The following is a 13239-nucleotide window of genomic DNA, read 5'->3' as shown; positions in this document are numbered from 1 at the left end:
GTGACTAGAATTTAAATGCAGTCCACCTGTTGCTATTTGTATTGATGGAGGATAGTTTGTAAAGACACACACCTGACTCTATAAGGGCCAACAAATTACATGGCATTATCAGAACAAAAACCAAGCCAAGCAACTGTCTATGTATCTCTGTGCAGCTAAATGTTGCAAGGCATAGATCTGGGAAAGAATATAAAACAATAGTTGTTCCCATCACCACAGTGGCCTTGATCATTTTAAAATAGAAAATATAACTTGGCACATCCTTAAACCTTCATAGAGTTGGCTATCCAGCAGAATTGGGCATCTGAGCTGAAAATCTCGGTCAGAAAGGTAAGAAAAAAAACTGTCAATTTCAAACGCTCCAAAAGTCATGTGCTCCAAAAGAAATATTGGATGTTGGATAAACAACCATCTATGCTGCTTTCCATAAATCATGCCTTTATGGCAGAGTGGCAGGACAAAAGCCACTGTTGAGTAAAAGTCATGACACTCTACTTGGAGTTTGCTTAACAGCATGTAAATGACTTTCAGGACTTTGGGCAGAACAGCAATCACCATGCCTGGCAAAAAACAGTTTCTGAATGTCTCTCAGTGGTGTAGCCAAAGCTCAGACTTAAACCCCATAACATGTCTATGGAGAGACCTTAAGATGGCAGTTAACAGAACCTCACAATTCAACCTGAGAGAGCTTGAGAGGATCTGCCATGAAGAATCAAATAATCTGCCCAAATCCAGGGGTGCAAAGCTTCTAGAGACATATCGAAGATGTACAGTTGTAATTGCTGCTTACAAACACTCACTGAACAAAGGGTCTAAAGACTTTTTTGAATAAGAGTTTTTACACTGTGTGACTAAATGCATGTGGAATAGTAAATCAATTATTAAAAATGAATTACACACACGTCGTGCTTACCTTTTCTGAGCTGGACACTGAATCTGCGGCCAATCTTTTTGGAAAAAGTCATGGGGGTGGCGCTATTGGTGGGTGGAGTAATGCTGGGTGCTGATACTGTATAAGACTGATCCAGGTGAGAAGAAGGTGGCTGGTGATTAAGGTTTGGGTGAGGACCGGATTTGGACAACCTTTTAGCGTTGTAATCACCCCCCACCGCTACACTGTTCCTTTGCCCAGGTTTGGGGTCAGGTGTCAGGCGACTAGTTGTGGTAAGAGACATCCGTTTTGAACCTGAACCTGGACCTGGACCGGGCCCTGGACCGGGCCCTGGACCAGGCTTAAGGCTCAATTCACTCTTGGAGAACTGCTCATACTGAAGCATTTTCGCTGCTGGAACTACATGGAAGAGGATGAATGGGGAGCGCATGGCCAGTCTGAATAAGTCCTGTGCCCTGAAAGAGGAAAAAAACAAACAAAAACACTTACAGATATAAACTGAAATAAAAATGGATACATTTGTGCAAAAAGAAAAGCACTGATAGAAAAGCAATATTGATGTGCACACAAAGACACAGATAAACGATAATTGAATTAGATGACAGACATTTATGGATGCTGCATTTCTGATCTATTGGAGACGCTTGTCCAGTTAAAAGGCTGCACGCTAAAAGGTCAGACGATCTGCCAGGCTAATCACTGCTTAATTGCACTGCTGCAGCTGGAAACAAGGCTAATTCACAGATTACATTATCTACCCTTTACATGCTCACAGTGCCTTAGGGAGTAAGCAAAAATATACATTAGAGCCCGAGGCCAGGATCTGTGTCCGCACACAGAGCACAGATTGGACGGGCATTACGCATAATCAAATCCCATCTTTCAATACCCTGCAAGTAGGACTTACAAAACTGGTTGTCATTGGAACTGCTAAAAAGGAAAATACTGCAAATGGACTCGCAAAGCACATCGTGATAAGCACCATGTAGATATTACATCTAAAATGTTGCAAGCAAAGCTTCAATTTACTGTTCGAAAAACGCAGCTTAGTTTAGATTTTTTTTTTTTTATAATAGCGGAGATAGAAATACAACACTACATTGATAATATATCCCATGAACCCCTATAAATCTCCACTTGAAATGTGACAAAGGTTTTGGTCAGGGTCATGGTAGGTCTGGCTCTGAATCACTGGGTGCAGTGCAGTAACCCCCATCCCACATGTGCCACTTTTAAAGGCAATGATGTATGCATGACCGTCCAACAGCACCGCTGGTGTTCAAACCCTGGATCCAAGTGGTAGTGGGTTAGTCCAAGTTACTGCTGCACCACCTGATCACCCCAATAATTTACCTATTTACTCATTTTCTTGCCTAATTTAGAAAGCACTAGTGGTACCACTTTGTCACTGGAAATACACTTACAGCTATTGTCACTCATTTAGATACAAATCCTAAATGCTATGTCAAAACAAGTACATTTTTTAAAAATAAGAGTAAATACATAACCAAAATGTTTGTAATATTTTATTCCTGTTGTTTTCTGTGATACGACTCATCGTCGTCATTCGTCTCATTATTTCTGTGTATCGTTTGTTTACACGTGAACCACGTGCATCTGCCTTTGTACTCTAAACTCTATACAAATAGACTTCTGAATATAACAGCTGCCAACAATGGTTTAAGAAAGTACTAACCAATGAGGCTAAATACAGATGAACTGCTGACTCTTCAGCCTTTTATTCTCTGAAGCACATTCAGTTACAGATACAGTTTCTTTGTGCTTGGGAATTGATTTTTAAAAAAGTTGTAACATTGATTCAAACCCCAGGTTGTGCTAAAACTGTTTTATAAGGAAAACTTCCTTTAGCTTCCTCTAAACATAAATGTAGACTCATCAGCCAATGTATTTTCCTACTGCTCAGCTGTCCAACATAACATTGTCTTTAACATAACATTTTTAAATCAAAAAGTACAGTTTTTTTAGACTGTCTTATGGGGTGTTGGTTTATGCCTAGTTCACACTACACAATTTTTGCCCTGATTTTCGATTGCCAACTGGTCGGCGCTAGATTTGCCGGCTCGGGAGCAACTCGGCGTTCGAAACTCGGCTCTCAATCACTATGTGTGAACTGCTCAACAACTCGATCCGAGCGGCTTACCGAGCGCTCAGCGACTGAAGAAAAATATCTAGCATGTCAAATATCTGAGTCGCCAATGAGAACGCAAGATACGATGTGAGGGGAAACGCAGGGGAGGAGTTATAAAAAGGTGGGACAGGGGCATAATATAGTTTATATCAGAATTTATCGGCACACACAGGTTTTACAATATTTCTGACCTTATCGTTCTCTACAAAACATAACACCAACGTTGCATTGCAAAAAATATTTATTAACCTCCAACTCACTATAGAACAAACCATGCTGTTTGCGTAGTGAAATCCACTCGGATTCTTTTATTTTTTCTCCTTGATTTCACGCTGCACATCAGCGCACAAACTTTGTTCGCTCGCTACTTGTTGACGTGCATTTTTGGACGTGGTATCATTAAACTCCTCGTCACTTCTTGCGTTTGTTTTCGTGATAAAACATAGTTTGGGAGAGCAGTTGGTGATGGATTGTGTAGTGTGAAACCCCCTATTGCCGATCAGTCGTGTAGTGTGAAAGCCACACCGACTTGAAAGACTCCCGATTACAAGAGATCCAGTTGTGTAGTGTGAACTGTACAACGACCAGACGACTTGAAAAGTCGTGTAGTGTGAACTTGGCATTAGTTGTCTCTGTGTGTGTGTAGTTTTTTTTGTAATAAGCTCTTCATTTCAATCAATCTCTGCATCTAGAGTCAGCAGCCTCACCAAGACCTATCTTCATTCTTATGCTAATTCAGCCCTCCAGAAGCAGCAGTGTGCCTGTGTGTGTGTGTGTGTGTGTGTGTTAACGAGCAGCACCGTGGCAGGCAGCTAATCACGCATCTCTCCGCCTCTGATGAAATAATAAACGACTCCATCAATGCATCATTACACAAAGTTACATTAAGCAGCACTAAATATTTATCTGTGCAAACAATCCAATAAGATTAGAAAATCTCTTTGAATTAGGACTCAGCATGCCAGCCAGTCAAAGGAAGAAGGACGAAGGTTAGTGAGAAAATGAGAAAAAGAAGATTATCTTTCTGATCTCTGAGTTATCAGAATCTGTTTGTGTACTGTGCACTGAAGGAGGCTGAGGATTTGGGCTGAAAGATAAGATCAGAGAGTGTGAGAGAGAATAGCCATCAGAGGAGCGGAAGCTAACGTCCCTTGATTCCATCTAAAGCTAGAAGTGAAGGCTTACTGTTCGAATCGGATGTTGCGCAGGTTGTCGTTATTAATGCGTATGATACAGTCGTTTTCTTGGAAGAGCCCCTCACGCTCGGCCTTTCCTCCTCTCTCCAGCCTTTTCACCAGCAACCCCAGAGTCCTGCAAACACCATAACACACATCAATAATACACAACTTGGCATTAACCTGCAAGATAAGCGCAGGAACACCAAGGCCTAGCCAACTATGGTAAAACAATTCAAAAAATGATAAGAGTACAACCTGCTGTTACATGAGAGGTAATTATTGAGGTCAGGTGTTTTAGTCACACCCATTGCTAATGGGTCAAGTCAAGTCAAATTTATTTGTATGGCGCTTCTTACAATGGACATTGTCCCAAAGCAACATTACAGAATCTAGGACCAACAGACCAAAAACACCCGTTGAGCAAGCCGAGAGCGACAATGGCAACTCCCTTAAAATTACAGGAAGAAACCTTGAGAGGAACCAGACTCAGCAGGGACCCCTCCTTCTCGGGTGGCCTGGAGGATAATTTATATAAATAGGATTTACACATCATCATACAAACACAAAATTCAATTGAACTAAAAGTGAAGTTATAACTAGCAAAAAATAAATAAATAACGTAAACAATTTGACTTCATTATTCAGTACAGTCTGTGATAAAGTCTATAATGAGTTCTTGACATTCTTAGTGAAAACACGCCAGGTGTCCGTCACATCTAGCAGGAGCAGCATTGTTGGCACAGCATTGTTGGCACAGCAGTCTCGACTTGCAGTCTTCAACCTCAGGTGGGTAAACCGGTTTCCGTCAGAACCACAGGTAGCAAAACGGGTAGCAAAATCAATTTGTGGCAACAGTTTGAGGAGGGGTCTTTCCTGTTCCAGGAGTCTGTGTACAAAGTAAAGTCCAGTATGCCCTAATTTGGTGAGTTTGGTGTCAATTGACTCCAGTAGCCTGCATATAGCTCTGACCTTAGCTGCATTAATCATTTGGAATGAATTGGAACTTCATTTGCCACCAAGGACTTACTGTTCAACGTGAGTGCCTGACATTACAATGGCTCTTTTGACTAAACTGAGGAAAATAAATATCTGTTATAGTTGATAATGCCTATGGTTTTGGTGTCCACATACTTTTGGCCATTTGGTAAACTTTATGCAAAATTTAGATTAGTCTTTAGGATACAACGTCAGTATTTTAACTCAAAATGTAATAGTGGCACAGCTTGGTTTTATTTTCTTCCTGTCTGTCTGTCTGTCTGTCTGTCTGTCTGTCTGTCTGTCTGTCTGTCTGTCTGTCTGTCTGTCTACTTATTTATTTACATCTGCCAACTTTTGAATGTAGGTCAGAAGAAGTGATGAAGAGTAAATAAATTCCAAAAGTACAACTTGAAACTTTACACATCAGAGCTGACATTGAAAACTGGAGCTGAGGTTTGACATATAAAAATTCTCTGAACCGCTTAGTCGTGTGATAAGAGAAGCACAACACACAGCATCTCAAAGTCTACAAACTCAAAGATGCCTTCAACTCCAGGCAGCTGCATGGCAACGTCACATTTGACGAGCTTAAAAAGTCAGAGGAAGCACAGATTTGAAACGAGACCACAGAAAAGTCGCAGTCGCGTTTCCTTCCGACGCTCAACCTTTCCTTTCAAATAGAGCGAGTAAATAAATCAGATGATCTGGTGGGACTTCAGGTGTGGGCTTGTCTCATGAGCTTACAGAAAGCAAGACTCTGCTCGAGTTTCAAAGCAGTCTGTGAGAGAGCGGGAGCTGAAAATAGAACAATGGGAGCGGGAGGAGGTGTGAGAGATTGTAAAAGCATTAGATTTGTCATAAATGAAAAATAAGAATCTTAAAACATTAAACAACTGAATGTTTACAGTTGTTTTTCTCATTGTGTTATTTATATATATTTTCAATTAATTAAATATAAGTGTTCTATGATGTGCTGGATTTTTATACCTTTACTCTAACCCATCCATTCGGTCCGTCTAATGTTGAACAGCACACATTATTAAAAAATATCTTTAAAAGGTTTTCATGCATCATGTATGTTTTAGTCTTTTTTTATTTTTTATTTATGCATTTTCTCCCATTTTCTCCCAATTTAGCATAGTCAATCTGTCTTCCGCTGCTGGGGGATCCCTGATTGCAGATGAAGTGGTTATATTGCTGCTAAGGCCTCTTCCGACCCACGCGCAACCCTTTGCGGAACCCTTTTTCACTTATGCACACTGCACAGGCACCTCTCTATCTGCCAATCAGGGTCCTTACACCTCATCTCACCCTTGCAGAACCGTGTCTGCTACAGGCACTGCCAATTATGCCCGCTAGATGGCGCCCAGGAGACCAGTGGCAACGCCGAGTTTCGTACCGAGGAGTTCAGAATCTTGGAGCTGCTGATTTTAGCCATTTTATAATGGCTAAAATAACCCTTTTTCACTTATGCACACTGCACAGGCTCCTCTCTATCTGCCAATCAGGGTCCATACACAGCATTTTGAAGAACCCACCCACATAGTCCGGTCACCCCGCCCTAGCAGAACCGTGTCTGCTGCAAGCACTGCCAATTATGCCTGCTAGATGCCATATGATACATTGTTTTCTTTTATTCTCCTAATCAACAGACTTGAAATATTTGCTTGCTAGTGTTTTTGCAGCTTTTCTTTTGATTATTCTAAAACCCTGAGCTTTTTTCCCTTCTCTGACCACCATTATGTTTCTGCTAAAATGTTTTGAGTTACAGTTTCCACTATTTTTTTTTATTTTCCTTTTAGAATCTATATTTTAAGATCTATTTTTTTTTTATGCATTTTCTCCCATTTTTCTCCCCCTTTAGCGCGTCCAAATTGCCCAATTTGCATCACGCCTCCTCTCTGCCTCTGCCGATTCCTGCGCTGACCGAGGAGATCGAAGCTCACCCACATCCCCTCCAACACATGAGCAGCAAGCCGTATGCATCTTGCCACCCACACATTGACGAGTGTTGTGCCACCTAGCGTTGCATGCAGAGAGACACACCCTAGGAGCACTTCTTCCTCATCTCCCTGTAGGCACCTCTAACCAGCCAGCAGAGGTCGTAACTGCACCATTTTGACAGAGAGAGACCCACTTCCGACCTTAGTCCCACCCATCTGAACAACAGGCCAATCGTTGTTCATATAGCCACTCAGCCTCGGCCGGTAAGGCAAAGCTGGATCCGATACGACGTACTCGAGATCCAGTCCTGGTTGCAGCGTGTGTTTTTACCACTGTGACAACGGAGCGGCCTTTAAGATCTATTTTTTACCCATTTTAAGCTTTGCTTAATAATTGTGAACAACAACTACAGTGCGCAAACAAAAATGATTTCACTTGCTAAAACCACAATGAGAGGTTAGACAACTTATCAGACACTAATTAGCGACCAATAAGGAATTATTATTTAGCTCTGGTAATTAATTAAATGATATATTGACGTGTAGCCAAAAAAAAACATAGATTCATAATGATTCTAATTTACAAATCTAATTTACAAATGTTCAATTTTGATGCAAAAGAAAGGGTTTCATAATGACTTTTTACCAATGAGCATTAAATGTTTGATTATATACAATATCATTCTATATAAGCTCCAGTCTGTTATAATTGCTCATCAAACAATAAGCAGCTACTTGCTGACTACTAAAAGGAAAAAGATCAAGTTAGCTATGAGGAAGCTATAAGGCCCTACACTGCTCCTCAAACCCCCCGGCCACATTGCAAAGGTGTCATTTTTGGCGTGGCAGAATTAAACACATAAAGACAAATTACTCACTGTCTAAGTTAGGCCACACATGCTTTATCTTCATGAAATAGACAATGACTGGCTGGGAGTGTTAACCAAACTCCCACAGGACTGAACAAGGACCTACAGCAGTGAATTATTCATGAGCTATTAATGTAGGATTAAAATGACTAAAGAAAAGGTGGGATTAAATACTCAGAACTCATTTTAGTCGTTCAGCTCTGTTTGGTTCAAATAATTGGGAAAAGGATGTAGAGGCAATGCACTTTTGGGATTGGGGTGGGAGTTAAGCTACAGTGGGGTTGGACGTTCCCAGTAATCACTTTTTTTATGGAATGGAGTACTTTGATCCACACAGCCAGTAACTGAAGCCACTAGAGCTGTGCTGGACTAATTCACAGAAAATACTAACTCATTCACTTAATTTTATTTATGTCACATCACTACTATGTATTTTGCATCTTTATGATACAATTTGGGTATAGGACAAAAGGATGTAGAAGCTAGAGTTAAGTAACAAGGGGTTCGGAAGTTCCCAGTAATCACTTCTTATCAGGGCAAGTGAGTTGGGTCCAGAGCACTGAAAATATTGTGTGCCAGATGAAAATACACCCCAGAAAAGGTGTGGTTCCTTCAAGCTATTTGAGCCAGAGAATGAGCCTGAGTCACTGGAGCTATGCTTTGCCAATTGATAGAACTAAACTCATTTATTTAATGTTACTGACGTGTTCTACATCACCACTATGTACTATGCATCTACATGATACACAATTTACAAAGACCCAGTTTTTCTCACAATGGTGCACAGTGCCTGGTAGAAAAGTACAAAGCTTGTCTTTAAAGCTGGTTATTATTGGCTAATTTTACCACTTACAATTTGTTATTCTAATAATATTTACTGCAAATGACAGTTTTTTTAATAGTTTTTTAATAGTTTATTATATTACATACTGTATTTCTATCTATCTATCTATCTGATCTATCTGTCTGTCCATCTATCCATCCATCCATCCATCATCTATCCATCCATCCATCCATCCATCCATCCATCCAATCCAATCCATCTGCCCATCTATCCATCTATATATCTATCTATCCATCCATCCATCAATCATCTATCCATCCATCCATCCATCATCTATCCATCCATCCATCCATCATCTATCCATCCATCCATCCATCATCCATCCAATCCAATCCAATCCATCTGCCCATCTATCTATCCATCCATCCATCCATCCATCTATCTATCTATCTATCCATCCATCCATCCAATCCAATCCATCTGCCCATCTATCCATCCATCCATCCATCATCTATCTATCCATCCATCCATCCATCCATCCCAATCCAATCCATCTGCCCATCTATCTATCCATCCATCCATCCATCCATCATCTATCTATCCATCCATCCATCTATCCATCCATCCATCCATCCATCCATATATCTATCTATCCATCCATCCATCCATCCATCTATCCATCCAATCCATCCAATCCAATCCAATCCATCTGCCCATCTATCTATCTATCCATCCATCCATCCATCATCTATCCATCCATCCATCCATCCATCATCTATCTATCCATCCATCCATCATCTATCCATCCATCCATCCATCATCTATCCATCCATCCATTATCCATCCATCCATCCATCTATCCATCCATCCATCCGCCCATCTATCTATCTATCTATCTATCTATCTATCTATCTATCTATCCATCCATCCATCCATCCATCCATCCATCCATCCATCCATCCATCCATCCATCCAATCCAATCCATCTGCCCATCTATCTATCCATCCATCCATCTATCCATCCATCCATCATCTATCTATCTATCCATCCATCCATCCATCATCTATCCATCCATCCATCCATCCATCCATCCACCCATCCATCATCCATCTATCCATCCATCTGTCCATCCATCTATCCATCCATCTATCTTCAATTTCTTTTTCCATTCTATATCCACATTAAGCCAATGCAGATAAACAACAGGACAGCAGTTTTACAGAGAGGTGGGTACAGTTTGTGTCCCCACTCAAATGAACCCCTCAGTATTAAATAGGTTTCTCATAGTCATATCAGGATCTAAAGGTTGTCCCAGCTGCAGTCATTAACAGACAATCAGACAAGACTAGCTGAATCTGCAGCTCCTTGATCATTATATGAGCTGTGGTAGTGCCACCCGTCACTTAAATGATGGCCCAGAATGCTTAGCAAGAAGGAGACCACCTGTTCTCCTCCACCGGCTTTAATTGAATAATAATGCAATCAGAATCCATTTATGCGCCGCAATTACACTGTCTGCTTGTTTACAGTTTATACTGGTCACAAGATGAGATCGCATTATCAGAATAATGTAGTCACATGCTTTTGAGTGAGAGAATGTGTGTATTAGTGTGTTTGTTTTAATGGCAGATGCATCATTTCTGAGGCAGAATCAGGACAGAGGTCATTTAAAAAGTTTTCTCTTCAACTGTGAGACTCATGGTTTGAGTTGGTGGTATGCATCAGCATGGTCATGTGTGACAGCAGCCGCACTGTCACAAGCCTTAATTAATCCTTTAGTAGCAGGGTGCGGCGAGCTTGTGGACTGCCCTGGTTGGGCAGATTTGTTGGTTCTAACATTAAATATTCAGCAGAGTTCTACAGGATCTAATAAAACAGCTGGAACAATACAGCTGGTGGAGGAACAATCGCTTCAATGTTTGGAGGTTGGAGAAAACACATTCTGGACCATCTATACTATGGGTTTACATGTAACACATGTTGACCAGCACACATATAATCATCTACAGTTTTTTTTCTGTGTTCTAATAAAAAATGAAAAACAAGACAGTTGATAGTTTGTTTGTTTGGGTTTATTGCCATATCAGCAACGTATTAAAGCAATAAGCCACGAGAGGCCGTGCATTACTGTGATTTTAGCACGGGGATGATGTTTTTGGCACGACACGAAGCGGAGTGCCTAAAACTTCTTTCCCCGTGCTAAAATCATAACAGTAATGCACGGCCTCGAGTGGCTTATTGCTTTTATAAACTGGCGGTCAACATAAAATATAATAAATACAACAATGTTTAATTCATAAATGTATTTATTGTGTATAAACTTACAATAAAGCATTCTTCCGCGACGCAAAATAGTTCGATTAACAGTGTTGCTAGGCAACATGAGGGCGAAAATAACATTAATTTTTTCTTTTCAGTGGCGTATTAATATGGAATGATGTGAGGTGGTCATAGGTGTGCGTTTATCGGGGATTTTACAACGGCTTCGAACGCGTCTCAGCCAATCAGATTTTAGGACCGGAACTATCCGTTTTATAATGGCTATTTTATGGCAAGGACAGGTAATTTGAACTGTAAAATATTACATGTTCATATCATTTGTTTTAAATTTAGACTTTAGAAATTAACAATTTTAACTGGAGGAATCCTCTCAAACAGTACTTATATTCTCAACGCTGTAAAAAATGTCTCTGATAGTAGAAACCGTAGCGCATTCTAATAAAATATGTTTAATTGTTAGGTTGTTAGCACAGAATTGACAAACTGGTGCCTGCTCGCCAACCAGGAGGTGGCAGTATGGCCTATTAGGCAACGGGTTATAATCGTCTGGTCTTGTCTATTTAAAAAGTCTCGATTGTGTGAAATACCGATGTTGGGAGTTATTTCAAGTAGTTTATTTTGCGGATTGCTAGACCACTCTTCTTGCCATTTCTCTCTGCAGTAAACTTTGATTTGAGGGTAAGCATCAGTTTTGGGAATGTATTTCCAAGATATGTCTTGATTTTTTGCTTCCTTTGCCAGGCTGTCTGCTTTTTCGTTTCCTTCTATGCCACTGTGATCTGGAATCCAGCAGTAGAAGATGGAAAAACCTTGGCTGTAAAGTTCTTTGTCCACACTGAGCAGTTCTCTGATTATTGGGTGGTCTGTCTTCATGGATTCAAGAGCTTGTATGCAGGGTTTTGAGTCTGAACAGATAACATATAGTTTATGGGGACTAATAGATATATGTCTGACAGCCAAGAGGAGTGCATGAGCCTCTGCCGTAAATATTGAAGCATGACGAGCGAGGCGGATACTGCTGCAGTGGCCATTGGTAAAAAAGGCAGCACCCACATGGGTCTCTATTTTTTATCCTTCCGTAAAGATAAATCTGTGTTTTGGGAAACTGAGTCTGGTTGTGTTGTATAAAGAAAGATAGTCAAGTGTTGACAGACAGTCGATAGAAATAGATTCCCCAGCAATGTGATTTAGAAAGTTGAAGTCGTTTTGAGAGTGCTATTACCAAAATAAAATAAAATATTAAATTATAAAATAAAATACTAAATATTTGATACTTACTTTGGTGCAGTTATGTTCAAAATAATGAAAGAAAGAGAAATACACCAGTAATGAATTTCACTGTACTAATATTTTAAAAATCAAACACCAAATCCATACAGTTCATATGTGCAAAAAGCTTGAGTGTGCTTTCATTGATTTTTACCAACCACCTAATTTCTACTTAATGCACTATTGGCTGTTCAGGCGTCTGCACAGACATGACTGGCAAGGGTGTGTCACTGCACTGCGCCCAGTAATTCTGGGAAGCAGGACCCATGATCAGTGATGGTCTGAAGCTTTAAACCTGTGATCTAGGGTGGGTCAAGTGCCACTCAGAAACACTGGGTGAAGGGCTGACATGACAATCAGTCAGTCAGAATGCCTTTTGTTTTTGTAAGAGGGGAGGAAACCCTACAGTCCTCAAGCTGCCACTGTTGGGCCATTGATATTATCTCATCGAGTATCAGATTTAGTTAGGCTGGATAATGATGAAGTATTTATTTTAATAAAAACATGAATTAATTGATTTGCCAAGGTGCCACTGATGGACTCCTGAGCAAAGCCCTTAACACTTGCTTGCATTGTCACAACTGTAAGCTGATTTAAATAATAATAATAAAAACTGCTAAATGCCATAAATATGAAAAATGGATACAATTAAAATCATATTATCATTTGCAATGTATACATACTGTACAGTAAATATTATTACTAAACTTCTCACTTCTTTGTACCTTCTATTTAACGTTCAGAGTAAAAAAAATCCTTGTGACCCCTAACTAGAATATCTGATGACAACGCAGACTGTGTCTCGTTCATTAGTGAATTTCTGTGACCTTGCATAAAGGCCTCGCTGTAGTTAAGAAGGCACTGTCACTGTTAAAGATGAGCTTTTACCCTGATTG

General features: G+C 40.2%; 1 protein-coding gene across 1 annotated transcript in view; it reads right to left on the bottom strand.

The window, feature by feature from the left end:
* pard3aa (par-3 family cell polarity regulator alpha, a) overlaps positions 1 to 13239 on the bottom strand; it is a 537783-nt gene that overhangs the window by 234151 nt on the left and 290393 nt on the right. The window contains exons 8-9 of the mRNA XM_062991183.1: positions 4227 to 4352; positions 914 to 1347 (exon numbers count right to left, since the gene is read on the bottom strand). Coding sequence (XP_062847253.1) covers positions 914 to 1347; positions 4227 to 4352 — 560 coding nt within the window. The remainder of the gene's footprint in view (positions 1 to 913; positions 1348 to 4226; positions 4353 to 13239) is intronic.

The sequence above is a fragment of the Trichomycterus rosablanca genome, chromosome 3, assembly GCF_030014385.1.
Source record: "Trichomycterus rosablanca isolate fTriRos1 chromosome 3, fTriRos1.hap1, whole genome shotgun sequence".
In the NCBI taxonomy this organism is placed as follows: domain Eukaryota; kingdom Metazoa; phylum Chordata; class Actinopteri; order Siluriformes; family Trichomycteridae; genus Trichomycterus; species Trichomycterus rosablanca.
The sequence above is the reverse complement of the archived record's forward strand: the minus strand, read 5'-3'. Positions and strand labels throughout refer to the sequence as shown.